We start from the raw sequence: 12,008 nt of genomic DNA on the forward strand, positions 1-12,008 counted from the left end.
ATTGTGATTTGTACATGTTTGTACTTTCCCAGTATGTACAAAATCTGATGACAACTTACAATATAAACAGCTCTTAACATAGCAAAATGTCCCAAAGGACTTCTCAATTCCCATGTTAGGTTTTCTCAATCTGGGAAGCAGTGTGCAAAGAGTACCTTTGCGTCCTCATGTTTTAGAAGAATTTGAAAAATAAGAAAATAAGCAACCAGTTTTGATGCCTGATTGATTGAAAAGTGTACAAGTGGACATATTAGAACAAGACTGATATCAATGTTGATACCCTTTCAGGTTGATGCCATCACATCAGAACTGCCAGTTGATTCCTGGAAAATATCTAAGTCCATAGTATTAAACTACTGTCAAAGTTAACTCGTAAACTGACTAAAACTGAAACTGTGACATATTGAATTTGTTTTGTTAAATTCTATATTGGACTGTGAATTATATACTGATCTAGTGGGGAAATCATAAGATACAATAGAATATTACTTCATGCTGGAAAAGAACACTCCCTTTATACATTCAAAAACTATTATGAAACAGAGTCATAGAGCCAGAGTTGTGCAGCATGGAAACAAACTCTTCAGTCCAACTCTTGCATGCCTACCTGATATCCTAAATTAATCTAGTCCCATTTGCCAGCATTTGGCCCATATCGCTCTAAAGACTTCCTATTCATATATCCATCCAGATGCCATTTAAATCATGTATTGTACCAGCCTCCAGCATTTCCTCTGGCAGCTCATTCCATACAAGGACCATTCTCTGCATGAAAAAGTTGCCCCTTAGGTCCCTTTTAAATTCCTTCCCTTAAACCTATGCACTCCCCTACCCAGCGGAATTCACCCTTTTCCCCCCTCATGATTTCATAAATAGCTACAAGGTTATCCCTCAGCCTGTGACTCTCCAGAGAAACTAACCCCAGCGTATTCAGCCTCTCCCTATAGCTCAAACCCTCCAATCCTAGCAATATCCTGGTCAATCTTTGTTGAACCCTTTCAAGTTTAACAACATCTTTCCTATAGCAGGAAGACCAGAATTGAATACAGTATTCCAAAAGCGGCCTAACCAATATCATGTACAGTTGCAATATGACATCCCAACTGCTATATCCAATGGGGAAAAATTAGCCCAGTTCAATCTTAAAATTATGTTTTCTTGTTCGAGTTCCTTAGTATAGCAAATAATTTCACTGTATCTACCATGATCAATACACGGTACCATGATCATTTTAAAGATCCTGATTAGATATTATAAACTCAAACATTATAAACTCAAATTAGTAAAAGCCAAGCTTAAGCAACTTCTCCTTCCAAGTTAATATATGGCTAATATCATTCTGACAAACCTCCACTGCATAGTTCTCAAGAATAATTCATCAGCTTGTTGCCTCATAATGCCAGGGACTCAGTCACCCGAGGCTGAATTGAACCTATGTAGAATTTACACTTTCCCCGGGTCTGCACAGATTTCCTCTGGGTGCTCTGGTTTTCTCCCCCACAGTCCAAAGATGTGCAGGTTAGGTCGATTGGCCATGCTAAATTGCCCACCGCGTCTAGGGGTGTGCAGGTTAGGTGGGTTGTGCTCCAGAGAGTTAGTGTGGATTTGCTGGGCTGATTGGCCTGGAGAAAGAGAAGGCTGCAGAGTCAGAGTTGAAAAGTATGGCGCTAGAAAAGCACAGCACGTCAGTCAGCATCTGAGGAGCAGGGGAATCGACATTTCAGGCATAAGCCCTTCAGCAGGAATGGCCCGCTTCCAAAATGTAGGGATGCTATGATGATCTTTTCTGATTTTTAGTATCAGAAACAAAATGCAGTTTTAACAAAGCTATGTTTAATTCTATCATCTCCCTTTTCAATCTAACCACTTTGAAGTAAAACCCAACATGCTACTTGTCTAATTTATTTTTCTGCGTATTCAACAGCTTTGAGCGACGTGTGTTCACAGATAACAAAATTTCATTGTTTCTCCACAATTTTTTGTCCCTTGTTATTATGAAGGCATACTAATTTGTTATTCTCCACAACCGGAGAGATCAGGAAGTTTAAACGTTTTAAACAATTCAAAAATTGACTTTTATTGTTACAATTCGGTTTTTCTCTTCCCCCATCTAGTCATGGCGGAAAGGGTAGCTTTTGACTTGTTTTGAAGGTTGCATCAATCTGTCTGAATCTTATTTGGGAGAGGGACGTTGAAGAAAGCATGGCAGAGATATCAGAAGGACCATCCAACTCATATGCGCCTACTGAGGTCCTTAGGTCGCTAATCCGTGGCCACTAAACAGCCGCATTCCACACCCATTGGGATTTAAAATCACAGCAGGGCAGGGTGTGCTCAGGCCATGTAGAAAACCTAGTAGCCCTGAAGGTTAGTATCAGGCCAGGAGGTGACACACCCCCTTTGTACATTTATGTCCATTCTCCAAGCACCTAAAAGTCCAACTTTCCCATTTATCCCACCACCACCCAAATGGGAAGGTGACCTATTATCTAAATGGGGAGACACTTCAGGGTGGTCTGGTGCAAAGTGCAAAGGGATCTGGGTACCATCCTTCATGAGTCACAGCATGCAGGTACAGCAGATAATAAAGAAAGCGAATGGAATATTGGCTTCTATAGCTAAAGGAATAGAATATAAAGATAAAGAAGTATTGTTTCCACTATACAAAACGTTGGTAAGACCACACCCGGTGTATTGTGCCCCTTATTTGAGGAAAGATGAAGTGGCATTGGAGGCAGTTCAGAAGAGATTCACTAGATTGATCCCAGAGATGAGGGGATTGTCGTATGAAGAGAGAATGAATAGTTTACACTCTCTGGAATTTAGAAGAATAATGATAAAAGGTATGGACTAAATAGATGTGGAGCAGATGCTTCCTCTTGTGGGGCATTCTAGTACGAGAGATCATAGTCTTAGGATAGGGAGGAGCAAATTTAAAATAGAGTTGAGAAGAAACTACTTTTGCCAAAGGGTTGTGAATCTGTGGAATTCATTACACCAAAGTGAAGTGGATGCTAGGGCAGTGAGTAAGCTTTTGGAGTTAGACAGATTTTTAAATTGGTAGTGAGTTGAAGGGTTGTGGAGAGAAGACAGGAAAATGAGGGTGAGGAGCATATCAGCCATGTTTGAATGGTGGAGCAAACTTGATGGGCTGAATAGCCTAATTCTGCTCCTACATCGTATGAACTACCTCCTTCTGGCCTCTCACATTAGGCTCCCCAACACCCTCACGAGGAATTCTGTCACCCTAAACCCAAACAATACCCAGAATTACCTTTGGGTTCCTCTTTTTGGGACAGCCTGTAGTCCAGAGCAATAATTCCCCCTCCTAGTTTTCTCTGGGATGCAGGAGAGAGCCTTTAATAAGGTGAAAACAACAAATGATGGAGATCACAGTTGGTCATACAGCATCCATGGAGAGAGCGCAAGCTAATATTGAGTCTATTTGACTTTTCAGCAGAACTGTGGAGGGGACAGCATTTGTGGAGACAGAGGGGTCAAGGAAAGGAAGTGTCAAAATTGGACGACATAAAAGTTAGAGGGATGGAAATGGGAGTCAAAATGAAAAAAGGTTTTCAAGGTCCTGACCACTCTGTCTCCATTTCAGGGAATAAACTATCCACTGCCATCCACTACAAAGCCACTGACTCCCACAACTACCTTTACTACAGTTCATCGTACCCTACATCTGCAAGGACTCCATCCCATTCTCCCAGTTCCTTGGGCTATGTCGCACCTGTTCAGATGATGCCACCTTCCAAAACAGCACTGCTGACATGGCTTGTTTCTTCCATGACTGTAGTTTCCCACCCACTGTGGTTGACAGGGCCCTCAACCGCATCTGATCTCTCACCCGTTCTTCTGCCCTTGCTGTGTCCCATCACTCGACAGCATGACTGGGTTCCCCATTTTCCTCACTTTTCATCCCACCAGCCTCCTCATTCAAAGGATCATTCTCTGCCATTTCAGAGAACTCCAGCAGAACACCACCAAATACATCCTCCCCTCAAATCAGTCTGTATTTTGCAGGGATTGTTATCTCTCAGAAACCCTGGCCCATTCCACAACCACCAACACCACCCACCTCCCACCCCGCCCTCTTCTTGGCACCTTCCCACGTAGCCACAGACAGTGCAACACCTGCCCCTTCACCACCTCCCTGCTCACCATCTAAGTGCCTAAACAATCTTTCCAGGTGAAGCAGCATTTCACCTGTACCTCCTCCAATCTTGTGCATCATATTCACTGCACCCAATGTGGCCTACTCTACACATTGGAGAAACCAAACGCAGACTGGGTAACTGCTTTGCAGAACACCCCCGGTCTGTGTGCACATGGGACTCCAACCTTCCTGAGTCAGTTATTTAACACAGCATCCTGCTTACATGCCCACGTCTGTCCTCGGCAATGAATCACAACACCAACTGGAGGAAGCTGAAAGCTGTGTTGCTGGAAAAGTGCAGTAGGTCAGGCAGCATCAAAGGAGCAGGAAAATCGACGTTTGGGGCATAAGCCCTTCTTCAGGGCTTATGCCCGAAACGTTGATTCTCCTGCTCCTTTAATGCTGCCTGACCTGCTGCGCTTTTCCAGCAACACATTTTCAGCTCTGATCTCCAGCATCTGCAGTCCTCACTTTCTCCTTGCCAACTGGAGGAAGAACATCTCATTCAGAGTAGGCACTTTACAGTCTTCTGGACTTAATATTGAGTTCAACACCTTAAAATCGTGAACCAACTCCCATTTCTTCCCTTTAATTTGTTAAAATGTCCTCCCCTCCCCCCATGCTACTTACTGTCCTTTCAAGTCTGCAGGAGACACACCACTGTTCCACTATTCTCACATTCCGAGCAATGTGAACTAAGAATATCTTTTCTCTATCAGCACCTTCCATCACTAACTGCACCAGCCCCCGCCACTCCTCCCCCCCCCCCTCCAAACTATGGCATAAATGCTGTCCTCTCTGCACTTCACTTCAGCTCTGATGAACAGTCATCTAGATTCAAAACATTAGCTTGTTCTCGCCCTCTCTCTCTCCACGGATGGTGTCTGGATTAGAGTGGTGCTGGAAAAGCACAGCAGTTCAGGCAGCATCCGAGCAAGAAAATCGATGTTTCGGCAAAAAGCCGTTCATCAGGAATCCTATAATCCTGATGAAGGGCTTTTGCCTGAAACGTCGATTTTCCTGCTCCTCGGATGCTGCCTGAACTGCTGCGTTTTTCCAGCACCTGCAGTCATTGTTTTTACCATGGATGGTGTCTGACCAGTTGTGATCTCCAGCATTTGGTGTTTTCAGTACAAATTCCAGCAACAGCAGTAATTTGTTCCCACCTTTCACAGGGTGATTAGCTAGCTATATCACATTTAGCCCAGCCTTCTAGAAAACAGTCCAGAATCTGCACTATGACAGGAAATGAGCACAACAAACTGCAGTGGCAAATTATAGGCCTGCCCATCTCTAGAACCAGTCCACAAGGTCTGGTCCATCAAACCAACATAATGAGTACAATATATATAACAATGAAGAAAAATAAGTCCACAAGGGATTTAATATAGCTCTTCTAGAGTGTTTTTGATTCAGTTTGACTGAAATTTTTAAAAATGCATTTTGCTTTAAAGGAACAATAATTGAAATGGCTATTGCTAAGAAAATTAAAAATTTAAATATGTGGGGTGCGTGTATGTGTTCAGATTTATCCTCTTAAAGCTTCATATTCTTTTCTTTGAAAGACTAAAGCTGTTCATTTTCCCACTCAACATATTAAAAACAATTATTCAAAGATCAATTCTTGCACTAATCAGGAGGCCCTTACATATCACAATTAATATTACTTTTGCTTCTCTCCGCATTAGGGTCATCTCAAGAGATTTCCAATTAATTACTGAGACATTTTATACTATGAAGAAAACTTTGAAGATTAAATCAGATTATGAAACTCACTAATCATACCGGTCATTGGCCTGTGTTCCAATCCCAAAAGGCTATTTTCCAAATGTGAGTTAATCGAGCAATTATTAGCAGGTTCTTTGACCTTTTTAACTATTATAAGGCAGAAACTCTGACTAAACCTTTCCGTCAGTCAGGACCACAGGCCAATTACAATACCTCAAATAGTAGCTCAGCGAACAATATGCACCCAAGAAAACTCAGGCTAAGTTATGCAGTACAGTTCCCAATTAGGATAGTGCTGTGGCTTTCTTTGCCTATATGATTTACTAATTTAGATTGTGGTAATTCAACACAGAACAACTTTGGTGCAAAGGAGGCTATTTGGCTCAGCTAACTGATATCACCCAGTGTTAGTGTCAATTTCCTACTTTTCCCTCTTACCCTTGCACACTATTTCTATCCAAATAATCATTCAATGTTGTCTTGAATGCGTCATTTAAATCTGCCTCCATTACACTTTCAAACAGTGCATTCCATAGCCTGTTCCTGAGTGAAAACATTTTTCACGTCAGCCTTGCTTTATTTGCACATCACTTTAAATATATGTTCCTTTGCTTTTAGGAGTGGGAACAGCTTCTCCCTATCTGCTCTATCCAACCCTTTCAGGATTTTGGACAGCTCTATCAAATCTCCTCTCAGATAAGAGTGCCAACTCTTCAATCTACCCTCACAATTGGAGTTTCTCATTTCTGTACTCTTGCCAATACATTCATGTCTTTCCTAGAATGCGACACCCACAACTGTACATCATAGTCCAGCTGAGATCTAACAGCGGAACAAATGCAAATTAGGAAAATTCTCACCAATGTATATTAGATTAGATTCCCTACATTGTGAAATCAGGCCATTTGGCTCAACTTGTCCTCACCGACCACCCAGACCTATTTCCCTTTGACTAATGCACCTAACACTATGGGCAATTTAGCATGGCCAATTCACCTCGCCTGCACATCTTTGGACTGTTGGAGGAAACCGGAGCACCCAGAGAAAACCCACACAAACATGGGAGAATATGCAAACACCACACAGACAGTTGCCTGAGGCTGGAATCGAACCCGGGGCCCTGGCGCTGCGAGGCAGCAGCGCTAACCACAGCCACCGTATATAGTCAAGTAATTTACTAACACTTGCAACTGAGACAAATGTACGCAAATTTTACCCATTTTTGCAGCTGTATACCATGAAAGTTGCTACCCTGCAGAAGTATGGGCTTGTTAAAAAAGATGCATGCAGCTACTTGGAACTGTGTTCTGGTTAAGATATGCCTTTATTCAAATTACTAATGTTTGAATAACAAAATGTACCTAGACTTGTCGGTTTAATAAGCACGTCCAGCACATCATAAAAGGGTATGCTTTTCAGTTGGACATCTGGATGGACAGGATGGATGGAGGGAGAAGCCTCTTGCATTTCTATATTTGGCTTAGTCTCATGTAGCAGCACAGAGCTAACCAATGGAGATGAAGTCTGAGGTGTGGCTGATGTGGATGCCGAAGAATGCGCAATCCCAGAGGTCAACTCAGAGTCACTAGACAGGTTATTGTCCAAAGAGAAAACCGAAGATTTTATAGCTGACAAGTCAGCAAGGCTTTCAATAGTTCTAGGAAAACGTCGTCTGTACAGTTCCTTAATTTTGATCTGAACAGCTGGACTACAACCACTCTTTAAAAGGTGTAGTGCTCTCACAAGGAGTTCATGCTTGCGACCACTTTTGTTACGACCAGCAAAACCTAACAACACTTGAAGCTCTGAGACACGAAAACTCGAAACCATATTCTGAAAGATAAAGCATTCAATGTAAATAATTTCATCAACCATCAATGTTTAGTTTCAACAACATTTAAGCTTCTAATGCTTAACAATTTGAATCAATACTTATCTCAATAGTCCTATTATACTCAATACTAAATGTTGCATAACCTATACAGAAGTTAACTTAAAATTGGTAAATGATGTGGGAGCTGGAACCTCCTTAGTTTTATTCCAACTGCACAGGTCTTACATTAATGAAATAACTGTGTACGGTGTTATTTGTATGTACTAAATAAATGCTATTCCAACAAAGAATTATGTTTGATTGAACTTATAGCAATTTACTGTCATTCATTTAAACTGGGTACATAAGAACAGGGATAGGCCATTCAGCCTATTGAGCCAGTTTTGCCGGTTAGATCAGAGTTGATCATCTGCATTCCAGCTTTCAAGCCTAATGGATGACTATCTCCTCAGTAATTTATGACAAAAAGTCAAGGTTATCATTAAATCCATGCTGCAGAGAAGAATGCAACTTACAATACTTTCTGACAAAGTAACTGGTGAATCATTGATAAGAATTGTTAGACAAAGAAATCAAGATCCATCAAGTTTAGCTCCTCCTATTCTGGTAGTCGTTTAATAAAAGGGAAAAGAGTTATTGACTGATGATAACAATGAACCTCCAATTAATTTGCAACAGACCCAGAATTGACAGAGAAAACCTCAAGGATGGGGAGCTTTGGGAACCATAGATCCAAAGTCATTATTTTGCTTCCAAATATGTCATGTCGTGTCGTGTCTTATCACATCACATCTCAACTTATTCATACATTGCATCCTAAAATATTATTTTCTGAAGTAAATATACTTAGTTGAACGTAGATTTACTAACTGCTTCCTCCATCTCCCAAAGGAGACTGTCCCCCATGGTTCTTTTATTGTCTTTTTCCTTCCCCCAAGGAGAGAACGAAGGTTAAGGAAGGTATAAAACAATTTAATGATTCATATCTATTCACAGCTCACCAAATGTTTCAGTCCTCATTCAGATGGGTTACAGAACTCAATAGAAATACATGTATAAGTTACAACAGCCAGCTCAAATCATAAGAGAGCTTTCTGTTATGCATCTGGATCATTCACATATAATAAGTAGTAAAAGATAATTTATGGAAGTCACCAAAGGAACACAGGAGTAGGCAATTCATCCTGCCATCCAATTAGATCTGCTTTGTCTATGTCCCTTGATGTTTTTAGCTGCAGAAGTCTGTTGATTCCAATCTTGAAGCTGGTCAACACAGCTTTCACAGCCCCCTGGGGTAGAGAATTCCAAAGATTGACCATCTGCTGAAAAATTCCTCATCTCTATTTTAAATAGGTAATCACTTAATCTGAAATTACATTGCATTTTAGAAACTCCAGCCAAGGTGATATCCTACTTACAACTATCCAATCATGACTTAAGAATTGTCTTTAAAAACAATGCAATTAAATTAACTACCATTCTTTGAAACTCTAGAGAATACAGGCCCAATTTCCCCAGTGTCTTATGAAACAATCCTGTCATCCCAGGGATTAGTATCTAAACTCCCTACCTGCAGATTTGAGAATTGCAGAAAGCACTCTTAAAACACAGTACTTTATGTAAACACCCAGAATTTGCATGCACAACTCAAAATATAACAAAGCAATCAAAAGCCAAAGTTAATTGCAAAGGAGGATACAAGGTCAGAGCTTTTCGCAGAGCGAAATACTGCTTCAAGGTTGCAAACAGTTCAGTAAAGACTCATAGTGGCAAGGAAGGTGACTGGAACTGGCAGTAAGCGAATAGTTAGGCATGGCATCTGAAAACACTGGCTTGCTTTGGCTGGTCTTCCCAATGTTCAATTTGGTGAAATTGCAGTTTATCCAGGCCGGACATCAGTGAAATTAGTCTACCAATAAAGGCACTGGAGGAATCAAAAGAGATGTGGTGAAGTTGAACCAGGTGATTCCAACCTACGTTAAGAACCTGACATCATGTCCTCAGATAAGGCAGTCAAGGGACAGCAATGAAATGAGCTGAGAATTAGTATGGGTCAAGGATAGATCTCTGGATGACTCCAATGAGAACAGGGCTGGGGTGTGTTAAAGTGGTATTGGAAACAGAAAATCTTTGGAGGAGATTTTCTGCCTACAACTGGGTAGTTCAGAGCAGGATCATAAAAATACACTTTAAATCAGCTGAGGATCACCAAAAGCATAGGTTACAGTGTCAATTTGTGAATCTCTACCTAGCTCCTGTTAAAAATTGTTTTCATAAATTAGAAAAAACTGCTTTTATGCCTTACCAACTTTCAAAACAGCTATTAACAAAGCTCTAAGTTCTTATTTGATTGAGTATATGCTTTTCATGAAATGACCATGCAAACACATGAACGTGCCAAGTCGAGTGGTTTCAGGCTGCCAAGTCTAAGAAGTCTCTACATGAATCTACTCTCCAACTAGGGAACAATTTCTTCTTAGTTTGTTAATTGTTTGTGAAAATACACCACTAAAATAATACTCTTAGCTTGTCAATATATACTTAATCCATTATCTCAAGTTCATCCATCAGTACTAAGCAACACCCTGCATAAATTGAGAATTTTCAGAATTGATGGAAAATCACTTCAACAACAAACTGTATTTTAGCACTGGGTTATCATTTACATCAGTCAGACCCTCAAGTTAGGTAAATCATAATATTTTAGCATTAAACTAATTATGTTAATTCAATCTGATTACATCGTCAACCCTCTTCCTCCTTTTCCATCTGTACATCGTTAACACCTTAATGACAAAAGAAGTGTTCATCAGAATCATATCAATGGCAGTATTCTATATTCTTTATCTTATGACACTGTCAGTACTCACATTGCACCCAGCTGAACCCAAATATCAACTTGTGTTTTATTTAAATCAGTTAACTTGACCTAACAGCAGACATCCCTTATTTGGATTCAAAACATCCAATCAGATTGTGACACTTTAGGTTTGACTATTCAAGTGTGTTAAAAAAGGACAAGTTTTTTTTCCCCACAAGGGAAACTTGACATGGCTAAGTGGTCACGGACTTAAGACAACGGGAACAGACAGCTCTTTATGTAAAAAGGGAAGTTTTTATGACTAAAGTTTTTTTTTAAAATGTTCAAACGACATTTGTACATTACATCACAATTGAAAAAAACATTTTATTTACTTAGATAAGAAAAAAAAACAAACTAAAGATCTGAAGAATTGGCACCATCAAAAATGCCCACCAAACATTAAGACAAATATAGTTTGAAACATCAACATTAAAAGATATGGAAATTGCTGTCTAAATCATAAAAGACAAAAGAACGTGGCAGGAAAGAAATCACCGAAAATGCAGTTTAGTAAAACGAAAACTTAAAGTAATCAGGACTAAATTCCCTTTAAAGAGTTAGGAGATAACCTCCTGCTCCCAGGAGCAGCTGCCCAGAGAGAAAAGGCGGGGACAGTTGTCAAATCAAAGGCCTAACGGCCCGGTCACTAGTGGGGAGGTAAATATCTGGGCTTTCCAGATCATTACAGACCGACTGATTCGTTTCATATAAATTTTCTCGCGGCGGCCAATTAGTTGTTGAGGTTCCGGTTTGAGGATTTTTTAAAAAAAATCTAATTACCAGGAACGCTTCCCTGGTCAGGGTTGCTCGTTCCTCAGTGTCTTGCCTTGCCTCTTTTCCCTTGGCCCGCCGTTTCCAGCTGGGCTCCTTCTTTTCTCCAGTTTCCGCTCCCCCCTCTCTCCCTCTGTCTCTCTGACTCCCTCTTCCCTCTCTCACTAGACCACTCACCCTCAACTCGTCAAAATCCGCCATCTTTCGGCCCGTCCCATTATGCACTGCATCGTGACGCCATGCTCGACGTCGTGACGCAGCACGTCAGCCCTGGCCGCACCCCCATGCTCCAAAACCTGCTTCAATGGCTCACATGGCTTCAACTTTGGTCAATTTGTGATCACTATTGTATGGTGTGACTCTCATCTCACCTGCTGAAGTGCAAAGGCAATTTTGGATTCCATACGTTGCACCCCACCAAAATGGAGGGAAAATAAAACAGCATGGTGTAGATCCCAATGTCCCGAGGTCTCTGTCAACAAGTAATCTCAACCCTTGAGGAGAATGAGGTTAGGCCCTCACAGAACAATCTCGTGCCTTATCAGCCTTTCCAACAATACGATATTTCCAACCTTATCTGGAAATCAACATTTGTCTGAACACCCTGTAAGTCTCCAATCTATATGGTGAATGATTAGTCTCCTTGCTTA

At 40.9% G+C, this 12,008-nt stretch overlaps 1 protein-coding gene across 2 annotated transcripts in view; it reads right to left on the minus strand.

Moving 5' to 3' along the window:
• pias2 (protein inhibitor of activated STAT, 2) overlaps window positions 1–11,625 on the minus strand; it is a 76,518-nt gene extending 64,893 nt beyond the window's left edge. Inside the window, exons 1-2 of one of the 2 annotated variants that reach the window (XM_043715166.1) lie at window positions 11,536–11,625; window positions 7,252–7,723 (exon numbers count right to left, since the gene is read on the minus strand). In XM_043715166.1, coding sequence (XP_043571101.1) covers window positions 7,252–7,723; window positions 11,536–11,559 — 496 coding nt within the window. In that variant the 5' untranslated portion in view covers window positions 11,560–11,625. The other variant, XM_043715240.1, reaches the window with a different exon arrangement.
• Between the last annotated feature and the right edge of the window lie 383 nt (window positions 11,626–12,008).

Source organism: Chiloscyllium plagiosum, chromosome 1, assembly GCF_004010195.1.
Source record: "Chiloscyllium plagiosum isolate BGI_BamShark_2017 chromosome 1, ASM401019v2, whole genome shotgun sequence".
In the NCBI taxonomy this organism is placed as follows: Eukaryota; Metazoa; Chordata; class Chondrichthyes; order Orectolobiformes; family Hemiscylliidae; genus Chiloscyllium; species Chiloscyllium plagiosum.